The following is a 25,563-nucleotide window of genomic DNA, read 5'->3' as shown; positions in this document are numbered from 1 at the left end:
TTCATCTATTATGTTTTTTTACTTGTCAATTAAATGATGCCCTCCAGAGTTCATACATTTTATATTTTATTTATTTATTTATTTATTTTTTCAACTTATATTCCAACTCTTTTGAATCATAATAAATTTGAGTGAGGACAAATACTGAAACTTGAGTCATCATTCACTGTAAATCAGTTCCTCCTTGTTTACAGTGAAAGAAAGTCATATGTACGTCATTTGCAAATGGATCGACGGGGTGAGTAAATGAGGGTAAATAATGACAGAATTTTCAATATTTTGTGAACTATTCCTTAAAAAAACCTTACATGCACCAGTACTTGTTTTCCAAAGAAGTGCCTCAAAGTAAAGTGGCACATTTCTTCCTTTCACATTTCTTCTTTTATTATTTTAAGTCTCTAAATTAAATGAAATCCAAACGCATTTCCACTCTTCATAGATCCAAAGATGGGTATAGCTTAAACAGATCTGTCACAAAATGTAAACCACATCCCTGCTGATGAATGAATAAGTTATCACATTTAAACTTTTTAAACCCCAGAGGTTCCGTTTTATCTGTCTGTCTACAGTTACAAATTTAGACACACTGAAACACATAAACAATGGTTGTTTTTTTACACATCTATGGCTCTTTTCATGAATAAATGTGTAAGTCAACACCAACACGTGACTCCCATGAGTGATAATCTGACAAGCAAATAACTTGCGAGTGTCAATCAAGTCTCCTTCTACACAAGAGGCTCTTGGCAGCATCTTTGCTGACAGACATTAACGTTAGTAGCAACCATGGATGCATTTCTGAAGGATATGCAGATCTCCTATTGCCTACTTGCGACCCACTACACAATCCCCTTACCTCCTCAAGTAGCTCGGTGGCACATTGAGTGTGTTTTTCAAGTGAGAGAACTTGATCCTTGTGTTTGATTATGCTGAAGGGCTATTTCAAGATGCTTGATGGCAAATGCATAATTTTCTGTCTTTTATTGAAGTTTTTATATAATTCTGCACATAAGTGGTTTAATCACATATGAATTGGTACAAAAAGGCTACAGCGGTGGTTAAAAATGTTATTTAAGCATATATTATTAATTTGATTAAAGGCCTTCATTAGTATGGTAAAACTATTACTAGAATCAAATGATTATATTCGTATGATTTTTTTCTGTACTTGATTCTCCAGTGCAGAGCATGTGAGGAGTGCAGAGTGGAAGGGAAGTGGGGAGCAGTGTTGTATGTTTTTGCCAGGAGCAAGGAGGTTTTTTATTTAATTTTTTTAAGTGTTGGTGTTTTCTCTTACTCCAAGATCACTGCTCCATAACAAATATAACACGTCATCATCATCCCATAATGCGTGTTTTAGACACAGTTGTAATAGACTATTAGTAGTCAGAATGAATCATGAAATTGGTGAAATATGAGACAACCAAAAATACTTTATTTGTTTGTTTGTTTATTTAAATTTTCTTACTATCAGCAGTCAGAATGAAAAAAGGTAAAATTAGTACAATTTTATAAAAATAATCAAAAATAAATGTTTTTATTTTTCTTATATCATTTTTTTATTCTTAATATATTCATTTTAATAAATTATTATAATATAATTTATTAATGTTTGTCTCTCCTCTTATACTGTATGTAGTCTATGTAAAATTTCAAATTTCTTTTGAAATATTAACATTTTACTAATGCACTGCAACCTTGAGGAGTAGGACATTGAAAATATGGAGTCGAGTTGAAGTGGACTTATTACAGAATACTTTGAGCTGGGAAATTGCTCCTGCTCTACTGCACCCATATATATATATATATTTTATATATATTATATATATTTATATATATATATATATATATATATATATATATATATATATATATATATATTTTTTTTTTTTTTTTTTTTTTTGCTGTATCTCAGTCCATAAAAAAACAAAAAAACAAAAAACAAAAAAAAAACAGCATTACTCATACAGTCATGGTCAGAATTATTGGCACCTTTGAGAAAATATGAACAAAGAAGCCTGTGAAAATTAATCTGCATTGTTAATCCTTTTAAACTTTTATTTTAATAAAAATATAACTTTTCATTGAAGTAAAATAACTGAAAATAGGGGGGAAATCTCATTATGAAATACATGTTTTTCTCTAATACACATTGGCCACAATTATTTGTACCCTTTTATTCAATACTTTTTGCAACCCCCTTTTGCCAAGATAACCTCTCTAAGTCTTCTCCTATAATTCTAATTATTGCCCTGATGGTGGAAATGGGAATTTTTTGCCACCGTGGATGTGGAGGGAAATGCAGGGAAATGCGCTAAGTGGTGCAATAAGCATAGATTTTCACGTTATGGAGTGGACATATCAAAGCTAGTTTTCGCGAGTAGCAGTCAACCATGCCATGTGGAGATTACAAAAAAAAAAAAACTCAATATCAATACAATAAAATCAGTCAATAAAATCAATAAGATTTTTTAAATTGTAATTGTAATGTAAGCATTAGTTGTTTAGAATGAATTCAAACGTACTCGGTTACTAACGTAACCTCGGTTCCCTGAGATACGGAACGAGTACTGCGTATGGGGAAAGGTCTCCCTTTTTCCCCGCTGCTGAAACCTTTTTCAATAACGCAGTGTAACTGCATCGTCATTTGTTCACTCATAGACAAGTTGTTGAACCAATGACGATGCGGCATAGCTGCACGGCCTATGGCGACAAAGCGCGCGAATATTCCTGCCGAAATGGGCGGGGTTACGGGCTATATAAGCAGGCGTTTTGCCATAGGATTTCAGTGTAATCGACTGAAGCGACGACCCTGAAGCCGCAGCCTCGTGGCACGGCAAGTGACGCAGTACTCGTTCCGTATCTCAGGGAACCGAGGTTACGTTAGTAACCGAGTACGTTCCCTTTCGATACTTCACTCGTACTGCGTATGGGGAACGAATTCAACCACGCCGTGCCATGGCAGGGAACGATACAGCCTGAATTTGGACACATGGAAGGGGGTCCAAGAAAACAAGCGAGAAGGCAAAGCCTTAATCGAACCCTCTGGTTACACTTAAGGAAATAATTCCTGGGGTTGTGTGAGGCGGAACTCACTAGAGGCCGCTAAATCACACTGAAAGAACCCGAGCTTGCAAGGTCGGGACATCGAGATGATAGAATCTGACAAAAGTGGACGGCGAAGACCAGCCGGCCGCCTCACAGATGTCTTGAATGGAAACTCCGTTGGACCAAGCCCACGAGGAAGCCGTTCCTCTAGTTGAGTGGGCCCTGACTCCTATGGGGCAGTCTGCACCCAGTGAGGAGTAGCACGGGTTAATAGCGTCCACTATCCAACGGGAGAGGCGCTGTTTTGAGACCGGAGACCCCTTGGTGCGGCCACCAAAACAAACAAAGAGCTGATCCGACTGCCAGAAAGGCTGCAATCGCTGCACATAGGTCCTCAATGCCCTAACTGGGCAGAGTAGCTCCAGCTCTCGTTCGTCCGCCGAGGGAGGAAGAGCAGAAAGCGAGATGACCTGAGCTCTAAACGGGGTTGAAAGCACCTTAGGAACGTAGCCATGCCTAGGTTTGAGAACAACCTTCGAGTCTCCTGGCCCAAATTCAAGGCATGCAGGGCTCACAGAGAGGGCCTGCAAATCGCCAACGCGCTTAACTGATGCTAGTGCTAACAGCAGAGCGGTCTTCAGCGTTAAGGGTCTGAGATCGGCTGAACCCATTGGCTCAAAGGGGGGTCCCTTTTAAGGCTCTGAGGACCAGTGAGAGGTCCCAAGTGGGAACGGTGAGGGGGCGGAAACGGATCACAGGGCCGTTACGTCCCACTGATTGGCCAGCAATGGGAGCATGGAAAGCCGCAATGGCTGCTACGTAAACCTTAAGAGTAGAAGGGGTGCGCCCCATTTCCAAGCGTTCTTGGAGGAAGGACAGTATGGAGGATACGTCACTCTCCACGGGGTCTATGTTGCGTGAGGAACACCAATCAACAAAGACCGCCCATTTCCGGTCGTAGAGGCGTCTCATGGACGGAGCTCTAGCCTGAGAAATGGTATTTAGAACGTGCCCGGAGAGGCTGGACGACTCCCATCGAGGGACCAGAGGTGCAGAGCCCAAAGCTCCGGCTGTGGGTGCCAGATCGTTCTGTTTGCCTGAGAGAGGAGGTCCCGTCTCAGGGGAATAGGCCACGGGGCTCTCAGGGAGAGCTTGAACAGCTCCGAGGACCAAACCTGGTTCCTCCAGAGCGGGGCTACCAGAAGGACTCTGTGTTGGTCTTTTCTGATGCGCCTGATAACCTGAGGGATCAGTGCGATCGGAGGAAAGGCGTAAAGGAGTGTGCTGGGCCATGTATGGGCCAGAGCATCGACTTCCTTCGAGAAGAATGTTGGGCAATGAGAGTTGTCTTCTGAGGCAAAGAGGTCTATCTCTGCCCTCCCGAAGAACTCCCAAATCTCGAGGACTACTTGGGGGTGGAGCATCCACTCGTCGGAGGGGACGTTGCTCTGTGACAACATGTCTGCGCCCAGATTGTTCCTGCCAGGAACATGAGTCGCTCTGAGCGACTGAAGCCTCTGAAGAGCCCATTCCAGGAGACGTTTCGCCAGAGCGCATAAGTGGCTGGACGAGAGACCGCCCTGGTGGTTTAAGTATGACACCACCGTCATACTGTCCGACCGGACTAGAACATGACGTCCTGTCAAGTGAGTCTGAAAAGACTGAAGGGCCTTCATCACTGCTAGCATCTCTAGGCAGTTGATGTGAAGATGGCTTTCCTCGCGACTCCATGAGCCGAAGGCCAGTCTGCCCTCGCACACAGCGCCCCAGCCCGAGTTGGAAGCGTCCGTTGAGAGCACCGTCCTTCGTGAGACCGCCTGTAAGGGCACTCCGCGCTTGAACCACGTGGGGTCCATCCAAGGTTTCAGGGCTAGAAGACAGGCCTTATTGACCTTGAGACATAAGCGGCCGTGCCGCCAGGCGCTGGGAGGAACCCTGAACTTCAACCAGTACTGAAGAGGCCGCATCCGAAGAAGGCTGAGCTGCAGCACCGGGGAGGCGGAACCCATCAGCCCTAGTAGCCTCTGGAAAAACTTCAGAGGGAGACAGGCTTTGTTCTTGATTGAGGCCGCAAGCTGCTGAATCGCTAGAGCACGCTCCGGCGAGACTACTGCCGACATACGGACTGAGTCGAAAACTGCCCCCAGAAACGAAATTCGCTGGGTGGGGCACAGCGAGCTCTTGGCTAGGTTGACCCTGAGATCCAGACATTGTAAATGGCTGAGGAGCACGGATCTGTGGTGTTCCAGCTCGACTCGCGAACGGGCTAGGATGAGCCAGTCGTCTAGATAATTCAGGACCCGGATTCCCATCTGCCTCAGAGGGGAAAGCGCCGCATCCATGCACTTGGTGAAAGTGTGAGGAGCCAGAGACAGCCCGAAGGGCAGGACCGTATATTGGTACGCCACTCCCTCGTATGTGAATCTCAAGAATCGTCTGTGACGGAGGGCTATCTGGATGTGAAAGTACGCATCCTTCAGGTCCAGCGAGCAGAACCAGTCCTCGGGGCAAATGTGCGCGAGGATCTGATTCAGCGTCAGCATTTTGAACTTCCGTCTCATGAGGGAGTTATTCAAAAGTCTGAGATCTAGAATGGGTCTGAGACCACCATCCTTCTTGGGGACCAGAAAATAGCAGCTGTAAAAGCCTGACTCGCTCTCTGTCGGGGAAACTATTTCCACAGCTCCCTTCTTTAGCAATGTCATAACTTCGGCCCGGAGGACATGCGCGTCGTCCAGATTGACTGAGGTTTGAAGCACCCCGCCGAAGCGAGGGGGCCGTCTTGCAAACTGGAGCGAGTAGCTCTGGGTTACGATCCCCATAACCCACTCCGACACATCGGGGATGGCCCTCCAGGCCTCGGCCCGAGTGGCAAGGGGTTGAATGATATCGGGTGACGGACCGCCGTTGAGGGGGTCGTACACCGAGAGGGGTGGAAGGCGGCCTGGCAGGAACCATTCGTCCAGGCGGCTGCGAGACGGCTCCTCTGGAGGGGCCCATTCGAGGTCCAGCTCTTCCACGGCTCTGGACAGGACGCTGAAAAGCTCGGCATCCATGCCCTGGCCGTGCTCGACGGGTTCCAAGGGAGGCGGAGCAGTGTCTTCCGGCTCGCCAGCCCATGCTTCCGCTTCGGAAGCCGCAAGTGACATGGAGTCATCCTGCTCGTCGTCTGTTCCTCCAAATGAGACGAGGTCACTTGCTTCGGCAGAGGGACGCTGCTCAGGGCGGGAGAACAGGACGGGAGATGGTTCCCTCGAAGGAGAAAGCGAGACACGCGGGGGCTGGGCAGGCGTGAGCTCGTCTGACTCCGGGTCGCTCTACCCCGCTGTCTCTTCCTGGCCGGTTCGCTGGAGGAAGAAGACGGGAGGGCGCATGTAGAAGGCGACCCGCGAGCGCAGGGAACTGAGACTCATGCACTCGCAGTGCGGGCATGAGTCCCCAGCAAGTGCGCCGTCCACATGGGGCTTGCCCAGGCAGGCGACGCACTCGGCATGACCGTCGCTATCGTGCAGGGGGGCCCTGCACGTAGCACATGAGTGACGGGGCATCATGAGATGCCGGTGTCGTGAAAACGGCAGTTAGGTGGCTCTTTAGAGCGGCGAGGACCGCGGAAGCTCTTTTAGAAGCGGTGAAAACCGCTGAAATCGCTCTTTTAGAGCGGCGTTAAAGCCGCGGGTGAAGCTCTCAGGTGGCGCGCCGGATGGCGGCAGGGGACACACAGGAAGCGGCCGGGAGTGGGAAGCGGGAGGCGGCGGCTCAACGACGGCGCTGAAGCTGCAGTCAGTGAGGGTGCCGGCGCTGTCCTCAACCGGCGAGTCCAGGCGAGTCCGCTGCGGGAGCCTCTTCAGACGGCGGCGAGAGCTGTCAGGAAGGCGGCGAGCTTCTTCGGCTTCAGGCGGAGATCAGCGAAGAGATGTAGAGGTCGTCGCTGAAGGAGAAAACACTGAAATCCTATGGCGAAACGCCTGCTTATATAGCCCGTAACCCCGCCCATTTCGGCGGGAATATTCGCACGCTTTGTCGCCATAGGCCGCGCAGCTATGCCGCGTCGTCATTGGTTCAACAACTTGTCTATGAGTGAACTAATGACGATGCAGTTACACTGCGTTATTGAAAAAGGCTTCAGCAGCGGGGAAAAAGGGAGACCTTTCCCCATACGCAGTACGAGTGAAGTATCTCAGGGAACAGAACAGTAAATGTCAAAATTGTGCCATAATGGCCCTTTCATACAGGGTGTGGAATGTGCTGTGCTCGCTACTGGGTTCATAGCAGCCCTTCAGACAAAGCAATTTGTCCTATGATGGCCAGAGCAAAGTAGACAGAGTTTTCAAATCTCTTAGCGGGAGTTCTATACACCTCATCATTTCGTGCCTGTGTCTATTGGCCGTGCAGGTAATCGTCACAGAGCGCAGCGGTGAAAGTTGAACTATTTTGAACTTTGACCACGGCGTGTGCGCAAGCTCGCTGCGTGTGCGCTTTGGATGATGCAGCAACAAACCAGAACAAAACAGCACTGCTTGAGCGCACTGTGCAGGGCGTGACTCACAAGCTCACAAATGTGTTTACTTGCTGAGTGTCTAGATCAAACGACCACTAAACAGCCAGTGAGAAGTGTTCGAGTTCGGCGTACAGGTCTCTGGTACAAGCTGCAAATCTCTCTATGATTTAATTCAGTTTAAAGCCAGTTGAAACAGCGCTGACTTAACAACTTAATCAACGTGCAAATCAGGTTCATTTTCTGTTTTATATATATAACCAGCCCCCAGATGTGTCCACAACATCGAATCTGGCCCCCTTTTAAAAAAATTTGAACACCCCTGGGCTAAATAGTAGGCTTTACAAGGGAGTATTATGAGTGATAAAACAATAACCTTGTGGGCAGTGCTACAACACATGCTGCAACTGCGCTTCAGGCGATCCGTGTTTGAGTCCCGGCTCGAGGCATCTCAAGCTAGGATAGCTTGTTTACAAACTTTAGCCTCTAGTTTAATATTTGTCACAAATAAAAACATTTGAAATGTACATTTATTGATTAGAAACACTTTTCAGAGCTTTGTTATATGTTTATTTTGAATTGATACTTAATAATAACAACATTGTAAATATTTGCTCTTAACTGATGTTGGCCAAGATTTACATAAAGTCTTGGGACAGTATTTATTATTACAGGTTTGTATAATATTCCCTGTGTGATGTGAAATGAGGAATACAGAATCTTATTCTTGCAACATTTTACATTTGTATTGGCAATGAAATTGCAGCATTGTGCAATTAAAACATCCGTGCAACTCAACAACAAATTAAGAACAGAAGTTTTTCTTTGCCTCTCGGATGTGCTGGATCTATTTCAGCAAGTTTTTCACTGACTTGCCCTGGGTCTCTCTCGTGTAGTTAATGAAATGAAACATTTCAGGGAAGAAACAATTCATATTATATTGTAGGCTATTTAATAATACTGTACTGTGTATGCCACAGCATGTCATGCAAAAACCAACTGTAAAAAATGATTTAACCTTTGTTCCTTTAAAGGAACCGAATGCCTTGTTGAATTCACCTTACAAAAAAGAAGAGGTTGATTGCGAATAAAAGAGTTCTGTATCCCTTGCTCCATTCACATTTGTTTCTATAGAGTTGGCAGAGATGCGTTCCTTAACAGTTCATGTTTAGATAATGCCAGATTGTTGACAATCATAACACACTGCTCAAACATTCTAAAACCCTGTTGATACAATTGTATTGAACATTAAACATTTTTATGTAAAACCTTAAATACATTACAATATTTATAACTTAATAAGATACATTTGGACACATTGAGACAATAGCCACTTTTCCACCATTGGGCCGAATGACTCATTGCGTAAACTGGGGGGCTCTTTGGAATGTAATATAAAAGCGGCAGTCGTTGCCTTGGTAATGCAACAGTTTACTTATGATATAAGATGTAATAACGACCACATAATGGCAGATGATTAGATATTTCTTTTAATTTTATTATTAATTTGTGTTTACGTCACTCAAATAGAGCGCTTAGACAGCTACAAAGAAAATGCAGGCAACAGACAAGTGACCAATCCTGTGTGTTGACATCACTTCACGGATTCTACCAGAACGATTCAGCACAGTTAGACAACCCTGCCAAGAATTCCAGGCCAAGAGCGGTTTGTAATCATGCCGTGCTGTACCAGGCTCCAGTGGAAACACAACTGGAACCGTTCCTTACCATTCTAAGAACCGTTCGGCCCAATGGTGGAAAAGCGGCTATTTATCCTGCAACAAATTTTGCCTTTGCCTGCTCTGTAAGTTAAAACACTCATCATCAGGTAGGCTTTCTGACACCCTCTGTATGAAAGAGCAGTGATTTACACCTTTATATTGTTCTGCACCCCCACCGTGAAGCGACCAAACTGTCCCTTTCAACCTCCCCATGATCTGTTAAGGCCGGAACACACCAAGCTGACGCCGACGAACTAGTGGCGATGAAAGCAGACTGCGGGGTTGGCTCACGTCGGCAGCGTCTGTGTCCAAAGTTGCCCTGACACACCAAACCAGCGCTAGACAGTCGACGGCCAAGTAGCACGTCAGTTCTGCACCTGCGTGAGATGAAATGCCGTTCCAAACCAGCAGGTGGCAGTAACTGATCAGCCAATCAGAATGATCAGATGGCCCGACGGACCGACAAGCTCTGATGCTGATTCAACCTTTCGAATCGGCCGAAAAAAAGCAGACGAGGACTAACTTCAGCCAGCGGTGTCGGAACTGAGAAAACTGCCAGATGGCCGACCGTCGGCTTGATGTGTCCCGGCACTAGGATGATCGAGCGCCTGTAAATGTAATATAAATGTAAACAGGGCTCAACAGATTTTTTCTGCTGGCCCAGTCGGGCCAGTGGTTCAAATTTTACTTGCCCGCCAAAATTTTCACTGGCCCCACAACAAAAAATTAATAAAAGTAAAAGACAAGAAAATGGGCCTATAAAATAAGCATAGTTATTGTTTTCATTGTTTTTGATAAATAAGGTTATCAAATAAATAAATAAGGTTATGACACCAAAAGCCACTAGATTAAATATTTTAAATATTGTTAGACAAATAAACAGTAAGTAGTAAAATAGTAACAAATAATCAAATTACGAGTAATAGCACAAATAAATACAACAACACAAACATATAAATTAAATAAATGGTGCTTTTCAAGTTTTTCATGTAGGTTTAAACAGAAGATTTTCAGGTACAGAAATTGTAATCTAATGTATAACTATAGAATAGATTAAACTTTATTAAAGTTAATCAAGAGCAGTTACAGATGCATAAAAATGTTTTTAATGTTGAAAATATAAAACGTTAAATACTGTTATTTGAAATTTAAAAAAAATGAAGACACTTTAAGTGTGAAATTAAATAAATGAGCAAATCATTGAGATTCAACCGATTCATTCAAGCGGCTGATTCATTCAGGAAGTGTTGCTCAAAGATGCAAAATTTCAATTCTGTGGGCTTTGGAACTGTTTTCGTTGGCGAAATACAGCGAAACAGACGATTTGGTGTCTAAAATGTAAGTCACTTGATATTAAGTTCTTGTTCATTAAAGTGTACGCAGAATAAAATAAATATCACATTTGTAATCATGCTAATATTTGGAGAAAAACGGCACTCTTTGTGTAATATTGATTAACTATATTAAATTATATATGAAATATATACAGGGGCATTTTTGCCCCTTATCTTGAATTTTGGGGGGCATTTTAAAGGCATTTTAATAGACTAAATCACGCAGTGAAAGCGTACTTTAATATGCACACACACTACTCTAACCTACCAGACTATGTCAAGTAGTGCATGTGTGCACTCAATGGGTGTTTTTGTAAAGTGAGGGACATATTCGATAATTTCAGATCGTTAAATCAACAATTACGATATTATAGACGACATATAACGCACACCCTACAGCACTGGCCCGATCGTCAAGTGACCGGTACGTCTACTGTCCCGAGCGTAGTTCACACTGGCCCGGGGCCATCGGGCAGTCCTTATTGTCGAGCCCTGTGTAAACATTGTTTTACTTCAATGAAAAGTTAGATTTTTGCAATTTTTTTGAATGAAAGATCAAAAGGATAAACATTGCAGATTTATTTTCACAGCCATCTTTGATTATAATTACTAAGGGTGCCAATAATTCTGACCATGACTGCATCATGACACACATCATTGTTTTGTGGAATGCATGTCGATTGCCCAGCTGTTCGTACGTGGTGTTTTCTGCCATGGCTTTCATGACTATATTTGTGTGTTCTATAAACCTGTCAGTTTTTAAACAAGAAAGCAGCCTTTGTTTTCCAGTTATGTTTGAGAATAGGTGAAGATGAATGCATGCACACTTGTGGTATTGAGAGAATTCCCCTTTACAGAGGCAAAGTGAAGCTCATTTCAATAAATAAATATGAATATAAACATTGCCCCTGTGCGCCGACAGCAGGCGTCCTCTGAAGGAAATCAAGTACAAGGATGGAAGAAAATCCAGAGATTTGTTTTTCTTCCTCTTGTCTCAAACATGAATAAGTGAGGGAGATGAAAACTAGAGAGGAATTCAACTGGGTGTGAGGGATTAACTGAGATCCTGTAACCTCACAACCTCCAACAATTCCATGCTGTGCTACACTGAAATCAGTTGCCTTCAGCCTGCAGTGCTCGCGCCATCTGATTTGTTTTTTCATCTTTTTTTTCGTGTGACACCCTTCAAATGTGCAGCTCTTCAAACCATAAGGAACATCGCTGCATGTGGTGTGCGCTTGTCTTGATTCTGAACAGTTTATCTTAAACCTCTGTGCCTGTTCTGAAGATATCTAAAGGGCTTGCTGTGCATGCTGGGAACCCTGATCCTAAACATAATCAGTACTCCATGGATCTGCCTCGCAGCAGTAAGCTAACGTCACGCCTACATTTCCAAGTAATCTGTTTTAGACTGTTTCAACATCTTTGGAAATGCCATAGAAAAAATTCATGTTCTAGGTCATGCTGCATGTTTTAAAATGTGGATTGTCTGTTACGATATTCAAATCTTTTTATACAAGACTGATGTTTTTGCATAACTTCACTTCTAATGGTTCTCGGGATATTTCAGACACGCGTCAGTGCCTCTCAAGCCTATTAAAGCTTTTAATGGTTTTAATTTCCCAGAATTTCCTTGCGTTCTGATGCTAACTCGGTTTGTCAACCCACATGAAGCTATTATAACAGAAAAAATTTGATTTTCAAAGTATGATAATGTATTTAATCCTCCTACAAATAGACAGACGGATGGATGGACGGACGGACGGATAGATAGATTGATAGATTCATTTATCAGTTTAAACACACCTATAGATAGATAGAAAATCAAATGCACAAGAGCACAAATCTTGTTTGTATAAAAAAAGCTGTACAAACACACTTCTATCCAGCAGAAAATACCCTTAGGTACCCTCAAGCTTTTCAAATCACGCTTACCAAATTGCAACCAACCAATTTCCGGTTCTTCACCATAATATTCAAAGCTATTATCCTGAATGAGATTGCTTCCACCATTGCCACGGCAACCATTGCAAGCACTGAAAGCACTTCTGTGACTCTTATCATAGCCTTTGAAGTTGGACTCAAACAGAGAGAGCTCGCTCACAGCTAGTGAGCTAGCATTAGCATGCTCCTCACGTTTGCGTTCAAATGATGAGTTAACAATAAATGAGTGTTTTGGGATTTGATGACCAAATAGGATGCGAAAGACAGCCGCTCTGATCTGCACCATGAGCTGCTGCATATGCATCTCTGTGTGTTGTTGCCTAAGGCTTATGCGATCACACAGGTAGCAAGGGAAGATAACGGTGATGGAGAAGAGGCTTGATTTTCTTTTTCAGCTGATAAGCAGGGACCTCCTGTTCTCAATTTACTTTTCTGTCCTTTGTAAACATACACACACTCACACATATCCTGTGCTCTTTTACTGTCAGGGTATGGCCCACTTTACACACACACACACACACACAGAGTTTCTTATACGGTGACTGTCTGTTTGCTTGCTTGGAGAGTTAGACGTGTAGAGATAAGTTTAGCTATGACTTTGGAGAAGACCGTTCGGAGGTGGGGATGTGCTTGATTGTGATGCAAAATGCTCATTAATTTAAGTGTATGAATATTAATTAGTTTTGCCAATTTTCAATATCCCAAAATCAGTTAAACAACAACGGCGAGGACAGTCTTTGGACAGGGTCACGGTGAATAAAATCATGAGAATCATGCTTTCTCAGTTTTCCAAAAAACAAAAAAACTACTGGCATTGCATGTGTGTTCGTACAACGCTACTGGGAAGAGTGAATGCATAACTGAAGAGAGCCATTTCCACTAGGTCTGCCCTCATGCCTTAACGTAAGAATCTCGTAAAGTAGTGTTATGATAACCTTCATTTAATTGGCATAAGTATCAATATGTAAAGCTTGGGACTGTTTTGATTTAACGTTGTTAGCTTTATTTCCACCGAATCAAACATATTTTTATTACAAATACAACTTGTATAATGCTAATATTACCACAAACACAATTTAAGTTGAGTTCTACTATATTATAATGTCATAATAACCACAACGTAATTAAACAGTTTGCTTTTACACACACAAGATCAAGATCAAGATTTGGCGGGTTTGTTTCACAAATTATGTTCACTCAATGTATGTAATCTGCGCAGATTTAGTGCACATACTCAACTCATGAGTCAATATGAATATTAAATATCGCCAAATTGAGCAGCACCTGCACATTTCTGGCTTACTTCAACACAACTGCCAGTTGTTTGTTTGCTTTGAAGGGAATAGTGCAGACCCAAGAAACATAATAATGTAACAACCACCTAGAAACGATGAAGTACATCTTGTCAATTTTAGCAGACCCTGGCCAGATATAAACGCTGATGTTGCGGCAGCGATCAAAATGAGTAAATGAGCTTTGAAACTAATGTTACACTTACAATAAAGACTCTACCAATTACATGTTATTTTGTTTTTAATTATCTAATCTTCTGTTCTTTTTAGAATCGTGAGAGAACCATGATCTGAGTTTGCATCCCATGGACTATCAAATTAGTCATGTAACCATATTAGCATATTCAGTGGACAGAAGGAAATAAAAAAAAGCATATTTTACAAAGATATAATTGCTTAGAGAGGAAAGTTAAATGGCTTGCTGTGTTCTTCTAGATAGAGATGAACAGAGGATGAGGAGTACATTATGGCAATCTCACGATGAACATCAGTGTGTTAGATCACAATAACAAGCCTCATAGAGAGAGCAGAGACAAAGTACTGAAACTGAAAAGAGAATCAACACTGTGCTGGACATTCCATCAGACTGAAATTAGATTTGAAGCCCAGCAAGACAGAGACTCGTTTAGGGATGACATATCTGTCCTTTATCCTTCCTGCCTTTGTCTTTCTGTAATATAATCACTCTATTTCATCATTTCTTGACACTGCTAGCGGTCAAAACACTCTCCAAAGGTTGCCCTTCCTTCTCTCTAGGCGATGTCTCACTGGCTGACTCAAAACTACTTGATTTTGGTCACATCTTCCTAATGGGTCAGGGTTTAACCTGTTAGCATGGCCCAGTAGGCCATACTGGTAAATGAAATAAAGCTACACCACCGAAGTCAGATTCACTTAAGTGAATTTGCTCGTTCATACAGTTCATTTTCTCTCTCTCTCTCTCTCTCTCTCTCTCTCTCTCTCTCTCTCTCTCTCTCTCTCTTTAAATAGATATTTCCCTTTTAAAAAGTTTTATTGTATTTACCTTCCTGGTATAAAATAAAGAATGAGGAGAAGGAGGTTTCACAAGAAAAATAAATAATAGCACTGCTTAATCCTAGAGTCAAGAAAAGAGTCATTGCAGAAATGGAGTTAGTGTGATGGACAGGTCGTGGACTGGTGGAGTTGAAGGTCAGTCGATTATGAGAAGTGGTGTGGATCGAAGCAGCCTGTGTGAGAAACAAGCAGTAGACAAAGGGACTTCAGACTAAAGATAAAGGAGTACTGGAGTGGATGAGGTATTTGCGGAGGTATGTGTTTTTGTTCTGTGGCTGTGAGGCGATGTAATAAAACAACACAGAAAAGCTGTCTTGTAGATTAGATATGCTGTATATACACCTTACAGAATCACCTCATTTGATATATGCACTAAGACCATTAAAGTATATTCTGAATGCTTCCTCTTCACTGCTTAATTTTAATCTGAAGAATCATGGTCTTTAAATGACAAAAACTTGTGGATGTTTCTTTTTCTTTTTTTCTGAAAAGAGCTGCAAAGTCAGATAATTGAATAAAGAATCACAGCAGCATTTTTGCTTTCGACATGAAAGTAGCACTTCAAAAGATCTTACCAGACTTTGTTTTGCTTTGAGCCCAAACAGCTGATTTTTTTTTCTAAGAAAAATAATTGACAAGCTTTGGTACTTCTTTTAGTGCATTTAACCTAGGGATTTCATGGTGCATTTAAATCTAGGGATGTTTGAGCCATTGGGTCATAGTTTGGCTGGTTTGTACTGTATGGTCCATTTAGCACCTGCTAGTTAATGTCACATCAAGGGGGCAAAAAGCCTCTTTTTACTTTGAAGTCCTTTGAATTTTTTTGGAAGCTGGGTTTATGTTGGTCATATTTTCCTGTCTCCTTCCTTTGACAGAACATCTAAGAATAATTGCTAGTGAGGAGTTTGGAACTGCCATTTAGATGAATGTGAATGCTATCCGATCGCAAAGTTATATAAAAAATTCTTGGTCTGAGTGTACATTGCAAGAGTAGACTGGGCATAAAATTTAGGTCACGTAATAGCTTGTGCACTTGTCCTCTTGTTACCTTATTTTGCTCATGGCAACTGCATCTCCTGCAGCCTCAGCAGCATTGATTCAAGAATGATGAGTAGACAAAAGTATCCTCAACATTCTGCAGGGACATGTGATGACTGTTTCTCATAGGGAAGCCAACTAACATCAGTACAAGTGCTACAAGCTGAGAAAGAGAAGGTAGAATATAGGGCTGCAACTAATGATTATTTTGATAATCGATTAGTTGTCCGATTATTTATTTATTTATTTTTTCGGTTAATCGATTAATCTGATAGAAATCCTACTTTTATTTATTTTTATTTTATTGACAAAAAAAAAAAAAAACATTATTGCACATCCTGCCCAATGAACTTCAAACAAATGTTCCAACTGAATGCTATGAAAACATACAGTAATTTATTAGACTACCTGTCATAATAAAGAGAGAACACAAATATTTTAGGATTCTATCAAAAACTCATTTGAAACTAAAAATGGTATTGCCATTTATTAGGAAAATAAAAAACTGAAACAACTAAATAGTTTCTAAATAATATTCACACATAATATCCAAAAGGTAAGATTTTTAATGTTTTTAAAAGAAGTTTTGTCTGCTCACCAAGGCTACATTTATTTAATTAGTAATTAGTAACAGTAATATTATGAAAAATTATTACAATTTAAAATAACTGTTTTCTATTTAAATATATTTTACAAAGTAATTTATTCTTGTGTTGGCAAAGCTGAATTTTCAGCATCATTACTCCAGTCTTCAGTGTCACATGATCCTTCAGAAATCATTCTAATATGATGATTAGTTCCTCAAGAAATATTTGTTATTATTATCAGTGTTGAAAACAGTTCTGTACTTTTGCAGGATTCCTTGATGAATAGAAGGTTCAAAGGAACAGCATTTATCTAAAATACAAAGCTTTTGTAACATTATACACTACCGTTCAAAAGTTTGGTCCAGTAAGAATTTTTATTTTTATTTTTTTTAAAGAAATGAATACTTTTATTCAGCAAGGATGCATTAAATCAATCAAAAGTGACAGTAAAGACATTTATAATGTTACAAAAGATTAGATTTCAAATAAACACTGTTCTTTTGAACTTTCTTTTCATCAAAGAATCCAGAAAAAAATATTGTACACAAATATTTTGTACAATTGTACACATTAAATGTTTCTTGAGCAGAAAATTGGCATATTAGAATGATTTCTGAAGGATCATGTGACACTGAAGACTGAAGTAATGATGCAGAAAATTAAGCTTTGCCAACACAAGAATAAAATACTTTAAAATACTAATTTTCAAATATTTTCAAATAGAAAACAGTTATTTTAATTGTAATAATATTTCACAATATTACTGTTTTTTTTAATTAAGTAAATGCAGCCTTGGTGAGCAGACAAAACTTCTTTTAAAAATATTAAAAATCTTAACTTTAAACAACAGATATTTCAGCAAAATTAATATTTTTGTGCTGAATATTAATTGTCTCCCTCTCTGCCGCATTCCGCCTGTCTGACGAGGGTGCGCACGCCGGCGCTCATGCAGTAAAGTTTAAAGTTTAATGCAGACTTTAAGGACGAGTCTTTATGCAAAATGCAAATGCTCACGTGAATTTTTAACATTTACAGATAAGGACATAGCCATAGAATGAATGTTTTGCGCTGAGGACGCACATGCATCTGTCAAAGCGCCTGACAGGGTAAGCCATTACGCTAATTCATTAGCTTGAAGCTTAAAATAAATAATTCTCATGTTTTGATCAGCTTTGATCTCGTACATTTCCAGCAGCAGCCTTTCCTTCACATTTTTTAGATGCATTTTTGCCCATAGAAATGCCCTATTCATTGCTGTAATTTGACGTGACTGGCGGAAGTCTTCCGTGCACTGTGGGCGGAGCCAACTAATCGATATTGAGAATCATTGTTAATGATTTTCATTATCGATTATTAACGATTTTATTGAATAGTTGTTGCGTCCCTAGTAGAATAGTTGTATCGGTCTTCAGCCTACTGTTCATTTATCTACTTAATATTAATTTTTAATCTAACACAGTCAAATGAAAAATGAATTTTTAGCAGATATTTAAAATTTGCTTAAACAATTTTACAACAACAAATATTGAATTACGGACTGGTTAGTATACACAAATACACATGGGGTTTTATATACTCTTCTTTATATTTATTTTATTTTGCACAGTGACTGATCAGTTGATGAAATGAGTTTCTTTGTTGCTATGGAAACAAACTTATGGCTGGAAGCATTATGGGATACTTTGGCTTTTGTTGGCCAAGCATCTCTGTAATGACTAGTCCAATAACTTTTACAGTTCAGCAGAGACAGACAGAGATGTGTATCTGTTGTCATGTGTGTGCCCTTGCTGCCCTAGGCGATATATATCTGTGTGTCTCAAATTCAATATGTGTGAGACATGGTAGTCTCATGGTACAGTTTTCATTCAGCATTCCAAAGTTCAAATCCCAACCTAATAATATAACTTTTTTAATAATGCAAGCAAAAGTGCAACTTGAACTTGAAAAACACTGATAATTACATATTTTTGTTCTATGAAAAAGAGCAGCTCTGACATTTTTATAATAACTCCATGGAAACTGTGGGAGTTTTGGAGTGACATGATGGTTATAGACGATGACAGAATTTTCAGTATGCCTATAAAGCAAATGACGTGAGGAAGGTGCAACCTGAGCACCTTAGAAAAGCAATGTATTTACTTTTTTCTACAATAATTGTGCAGCTTAAATTTTAAGTTTAAGATAAGTCATAGTTAGAAAATTGAAATTGTCATATCTTAATATATAAAAATGTTAGACTTATTAGCAAATAATTAATATGTATTATTTTATAATAAATAAAATATTCTTTAGATATTTACAACTTTAATTCTTTCTTTTTTATTATTATTATTATTATTATTATTTTTTATTTTGGACAAGACAACCTATTTTTTTTTTTTTTTTTTTTTTTCAGAAAACACTAGGGTTCATGAACTGCAACCATTTTATTTTGGGTATGTCCTTGTCAGGTTTGAAAGAAGCATTATTATAATTCACCTAAAAATTGAAAAAATCCTTCAAAATTTTTTATGAAGTGTGCACCAGGAAAGATTTCTTAATGATATCTTAAATGATCAGTTCACTTCAGAATTAAAATTTCCTGATAATTTACTCACCTCCCATGTCATCCAAGATGTTTATGTCTTTCTTCAGTCGAAAAGAAATTAAGGTTTTTGAGGAAAACATTCCAGGATTTTTCTCCATATAGTGGACTTCACTGGGGTACAAAGGGCTGAAGGTGGAAGTACCGATCCAGTGTTTACAAAGAAAATGTGCAAAGACTAAGTCAAATGGCCTTTATAAAAACAACGTAAAACAGTGATGTCGGATGATTTTGAAGTTGTAGGAGAAAATGAGATGGAGTCCTACGTCAATAGTGACCTTTCCAACGTGATTACATAATGTGTGGCAGAGCAGTGCAAGACGAGCATTTGTGGTGAAAAAGTAAATACGTTTTTATTTTTTTTAGAAAATGACCGATCATTTCGCTAGACAAGACCCTTATTCCTTGGCTGGGATTGTGTAGAACCCTTTGAAGCTGCATTGAAACTACAGTTTGTGAAGTCCACTATATGGACAAAATGGAATGTTTTCCTAAAAAAAACTTCTACTAACTTCTACTACTAAAACTACTTATTTCTTTTCAACTGCAGAAAGAAAGACTTAAAGATCTTGGATAAAATGGGGGTGGGTAAATTATCTGGAAATTTTAATTCTGAAGTGAACTAATCCTTTAAAGAAGTATGCCAACATGTTAATGATAAGCTAGTCTCGTGTAGCCAGACCTTCAGACTGACAGCAGAAGGTCTTGACTCTATCGCAGCTTTCATTGGCTAAGGACCATCCAAGAGGACATTTGACTGACATGTAAAGCAACCAATCAGAGTTTGTTTTGTTCCGCATCAGGTTTAGGGGTGTGAAAATGAAAGGCGTTGTACCAACAATAACAGACCGATGTGCATCTATAAATTATTCATTCAAGAGCTGTGCAAATTTATTGCAACAATGGTGCCACGAACTTCACATACTTTTGAAAATCCATCGTTTATTTGATCCTGATAAGCACTCGTCACAGTTCTAAACTTGACGGCATTCTTCTTCTACGAGGGGGTTTGGCGTCACGCCATTTGTTTCCAAGCAGACCATTAAAGAACACTAGACACACGTCTCCCGGACATCCTGTAGAATTCAACCAACCAGGTGCTGACTTCGATACTACTGAAGTGTTTCCAGATAAGTGTGCCATATGCATCAGACATTCGTGGGCGTGACGTCTGAGGTTGAGACTAATGATAAGCTGAAAAAGACCTGTTATTTCAATTAAATAATTTTAAATAGCATTTATGTTTCTGTATTATATAATATTTTTATGTTAATGAGTGGTGCTAAAACTTTTGGTGTGGAGTGCTGCAGATTAGGTGTGGTGGGCCATTTTGTGCCAGAAAGACCAGGGCCACTTTTTAGTCGCATTCCGCATCTGGCAGTTGGTCTGAATGGGCATTATGTCTGTGCGTATGTGTGTGTGTGTGTGTGTGTATAAAATTCTTTTGTGTCCATCTCACTCTGACGGTCACTTTACTATTTTTCTATCTCTCTTGTACTTGGCACATCCTCACTCAATACCAGGGAAGTCATTTCACTGGAGGCTGTCAGAGCACATTTTCCAACCTGTCGCTCTTTGCTTGTGAAATACTGCTGAAAAGAAGACCTTGATGTGCCCAATTTTGATGAAAACACTTTCAGAACTTTCTGCCTTTTACCAGTAACATAGAGTTTGACAAAAGTTGTCTTCTTCTTCTTCTTTATTACATTTTTGTTCTATTCAATGTTTGAAAAAACTGTCCATCAATTTTATGCTCTGGTTAAAACCCCCTACTGGATTGAATGAAGAGATGGATCTTGCATGTTTTTTTTTTTTTTTTGTTGTTGTTGTTTTTTTTTTTTGTAATCACCTACCACCTATTGATTGAGCTCAGCTGGTAACAATTCGTAATTGTGTCTATAGGAGAGTGGTGTTGCTGTTTGTTCCATGAGCACTGAAAAAAAAGCATGAGCTGAAACGTCTGCTCTTTGGTCTGTTTTTAAGACACTTTTTTGCTCTTTTTTCACCTTGTAGATGTTAAAGTAATTTTTGTGATAAACCCTCGCCTTGGTCAAATAGTATGTCTTTCAGTGTGTGGACAATTTTGTTTTTTTGGATGCTCTGGCTAAAAGCAAGAGATTACTGCAACACCATGATCATTATTTAATTGACTTTGGTGTTATTATTCCCAAAAGACCCCATGAAAGATATGACGGATGTAATGTGTTTCGGTCTTGTTGAAACAGGATATTCTTGCTAACAACTTAACAATTTGCTTTGTGCTATTGCTAGTCTCTGCATATTTTTTTTTTTAAATGCAACACCCCTGAACAAGTGGTGATTTCATCATGACCTCAGAGCTAACAGACATGATCTACAAGCCACAGGCTCAGAGAATGTGTCATTTCCATCATCCTGTTATCTTTTGAAATTATTATTATTTTTTTTATCTCTCTTCCTCTCAGATCAACAAAGACACATCCAGGTCCCGTTGTTCATCTGAGTGACAGTCCAAAAGATGAGGGAAAGGTAAGGAATGCATTTTTCCCCTCTTGAATCAAGAGCTCAAAACTTTTTAAACAACTTAGGACTAGTGAGCACAAAGCCTTCCCATTATGAAAAAATGCATTAGTGTTCCTTAGCATGACTGCTGGAGTTCTTTATAAAAGGTACTTTGCATGCGTTGACACAGTTCTGACTCATTAACACTCATCAGGATACACACACGCACGCATACACTTGTTATGTGACCTGATGTTCACCCCGACTACTGGTGTTAACATCTTGTATTGAGGGTGCATGCTAAACATCTCTCTTACATGCACACAAATTGACAATCGTGTAAATGAACGTTCATCCAGAAATGACAATTTTATCTTCATCTACTTGTTCTTCAACTCTGTATGACTTTCTGGTAACACTTTATTTTAGGGTCTTTTAACTAGTTGCTTATTAGCATGCATATTACTAGATTATTGGCTGTTTATAAGAGTTATTAAACACATTTTAATGTCCTGTTCTGCATGGCCTTATTCTACATTCTTAATCCTACCCAATACCTAAACCTAACAACTACCTTACTAACTATTAATAAGTGGTAAATTAGGTGTTTATTAGGTGTGACTATGAAAAGTCATAGTTAATAGTTTATGGCCTGGTTTCACAGACAGGGCTTAGCCTAATCCAGGATTAAACCTTAGTTCAATTAGGATATTTAAGTATCTTTTATAAACGTACACCAGAAAAAAACATCACTGGTGTACATCTTGAGACAAAACAATTGCACTGATTTATTTTAAGGTATGTCAGTTTGAGTTAAAATATGCATTTAAGTCTAGGACTAGCTTAGCCTTGTCTGTGAAACCGGGGGTACATGTGTTCCCTATACTAAAGTGTTATTGACTTTCTTTCTTCTGTGGAACAAAAAAGGAAATATTAGAGAGAAAATCTGAGCAGTTCAATAAAAGTGGATAGTGATTTATATTTCCAAGCTCCAAAAATGATAGAAATCAGAGGACAAGAGATTAATGCACTATATTTTAAGTCTACTGAAGACATACAATAGGTCTTTTGATGCTTTACAGTATAATTCGACATTCACTTTTCATTGTATGAAAAAGAACGGCTTAGTCCTTCTTTTGTGTTTCCTAGAAGAACATAATACAAGTAAAATATAATACAGGGTTAGAATGACATAGAGGTGAGTGATGAAATAAAATTTCTGGGTGAACTATTCCTTTTTAAGGTATTTCCTGATCTGCCATCTCCAGGAGGAGGCATTGGCATTTTGGAGTGGGTACAGCAAGATCATCTTCCAAGAAAAGAATCTGGGAAGATCGCTGTGGTTACATGCTGCTATAGTCACAGAAGATCAGATGCATTGTGGGAATTGATACAGACAAGCTTGGAGGACTGATAAGGTTTTGGAAAAGGATACAAAATAGACATGTTGTAACAGAGACAATATAAGAGGTGGAGGACAGTCCAATGTCTAATTAATAGAATACAGAATGTGAATCAGAATTTGAATTAATGGAAGAACTGTCAAAATGTGATGAAATATCTATTTTAAGGTCCAAAATTCAAACTCCAAAATACAAAATTTCAAAATTCAAACATCCAAGTCAACTTCTTGTAAGGTGTGGATAGTTCAGTTCAAATTCACACTCATGAACTGAAACGGAACCATTTCTTAAATTCAGTATTTTTGTCCAACACACTTTCTGCCAATGTTTGTGACAGAGAAAGGATTCCCAGTATGAAGCAAGGGTCAGTTCTGATCAGCGCTTGCTCCATCATGTCCGGTTAAATAATAAATGTGCCCAACCAGTGTGTCTGTTCTGTTCTAAACCAAAACAGCCAAAAGGCTATTGACATTTGTTACACACTCTTAGCTCTGTTTCCACTATGTATTGCCATTCAGTTGAGATTTATAGACTCTTGCTTTCTCTCTCTCTATCTCTATCTCTTTCTCTCTCTTCTGTGTGTGTCCCTCAGTTGCTGATAGGTTTTGAGAGCGGTACAATAGTAATGTGGGACCTGAGGGCTAAAAGGGCTGACTTCAGGATATACTATGATGAGGTGAGTGTCAATATTTTTATTTTTTTTATTATTTCCATAATAGATTATAATTGTAACAATGTTTAAAGTTCAGTTAAGAAGGAAGCGAGAACCGGCGAACGTTTAACGTAAAACTTTAATCACAAAATAAACAAATAACAAAACGAAAGTACGGACTACTGCCGCTTTAATATATAACACAACATAAAATCCAGGCCTTGTCCTCTCTCACCTTGCACTATCGTCACTCCTCCTTTTATCCCTCTGGAGCTCCTTCGTGAGACTTGAGACCGGTGTGGTGTACAGGAAATGCTTCATTATCACTTGCGCCACTGGCCCCGCTCCATTCCCATGGATCTCGGCCCCACCCTGCTTGTCGTAGACCCCCATTGCCAGTTACAGGCCAGGGGCACCCTTGAGACTGCGCTCTCACGTCATGGCGGCCGCAGCACCTCGGGGTAAGGATAGATGAGGTGAGAAAAAAGGAGACAAAAGGATGAGGAGAGACAGAGAAGAGAGAGAGTAAAAAAGAGAGGTCCGGTCCCCAAAACGTAGAGCCGCTTCATCCTCAACCAGCCAGGAGAACTTCTTTGCAATGCCTGATGGTGGCACTGGATGCTCCAGGTGGACGGCCTTATTCTCGCTCAGTTCCCTGATCCGGCAGCGAGGCCCCGTTCCTGTGGCACCTGCTCCTACCCATGCTGGCGGCTGAATGCAAGCACTGACATCGACACCTTCTTCGACCCGACGGCAGCCACCCTTCCATGCTTTGGTGGACAGTATATATATGGAGGTGATTATAACGTCCTCTCGCCTAGCCTTCCAGCTCCACCACCGTGAGCGTCCTTGGTGGCAGATTCTGCACAATTCAACTCAATGCCACCGCAACTTCCCTACAGCGGAAATGGAGATGTCAGCGCATCCCTTTTTCCTTCCGGATTTTTCGGCACCAATGTAACAATGTTTAAATTTCAGGGAAGAAGGAGGCAGGAACCGGCAAAGTTGAATGTAAAACTTTAATCACAAAATAAACATAAATTAAAGTAAAGCGGCAGCCCCTCACAGCAGCTTTACTCATGGCAGCCCCTCACGTATCTCAGCCCTGCCATGCTTGCCACAATAACATGATCACTACTGTTCAAAAGTTTTTGGTTGGTAAGATTTTTAAATGTTTTTGAAAGAAGTTTCTTATGCTAATATTGTCGAATATTATTACAATTTAACCCTTAAATGCATGAATGTTTTGCCAATCATTCTTACATATTCGGGTCTTTAGTGACCCAATTCTATATCTAACATAGATGGATCTCCACCTGTTGTGATATATAATATATATAATAATATAAATAATAAAGTAAACCCCCCCTAATATTAGAGTAACAATTACAGAAGAATAAAATAAAGCACATTTTGCTACATTTTGGAGCTTTTATTCCATCATCACTGTCCTCAACAGAGCTCATTTCCCAGTTCATTCAGCAAATAATCGCTTTGAGAATAAGTTTGAGATATTTTGATCGCTGACAGCTTCACCAGATCCATTATCAAGCAACAGTGACACTCATATTTGATTGCGTTCAGTACTTGCTCTGCAGTAAATCGCTGAGCCATTTCAAGTTTTGCCAATGATATTTCCTATTATTTTGTTTTCTGTCTAAACAAAATGTCACTTCATCACTGTGTATCAGACATTGCCACCTTGTGAAATAAAGGTGAATTTCACTTATTCCATCATCAAATATTCAATTTTTGTTTTGCAGAAAGATATATACGTACACTGATACACACCTCGGGTCATTAGCGACCCTATTCAATTTTTATAAAAAATGAATGGGAAAATAGGCATTCTTTTATAATTTTATGATTTTTTTCTTGATATATTGTTTATAATGAATTGCTGTTGAAGGTTGATGTCTAACTTTGAAAAATGAATGAGGAGGGTGACG

The 25,563-nt window shown here is 40.0% G+C and overlaps 1 protein-coding gene across 3 annotated transcripts in view; it reads left to right on the top strand.

Moving 5' to 3' along the window:
• Window positions 1-25,563, top strand: part of stxbp5l (syntaxin binding protein 5L) — a 173,863-nt gene that overhangs the window by 91,581 nt on the left and 56,719 nt on the right. For all 3 annotated transcript variants that reach the window (XM_067409209.1, XM_067409210.1, XM_067409208.1), the window contains exons 6-7: window positions 21,523-21,586; window positions 23,555-23,638. In XM_067409209.1, coding sequence (XP_067265310.1) covers window positions 21,523-21,586; window positions 23,555-23,638 — 148 coding nt within the window. The remainder of the gene's footprint in view (window positions 1-21,522; window positions 21,587-23,554; window positions 23,639-25,563) is intronic.

Source organism: Chanodichthys erythropterus, chromosome 14 (assembly GCF_024489055.1).
Source record: "Chanodichthys erythropterus isolate Z2021 chromosome 14, ASM2448905v1, whole genome shotgun sequence".
Taxonomy (NCBI): domain Eukaryota; kingdom Metazoa; phylum Chordata; class Actinopteri; order Cypriniformes; family Xenocyprididae; genus Chanodichthys; species Chanodichthys erythropterus.
The sequence above is the reverse complement of the archived record's forward strand: the minus strand, read 5'-3'. Positions and strand labels throughout refer to the sequence as shown.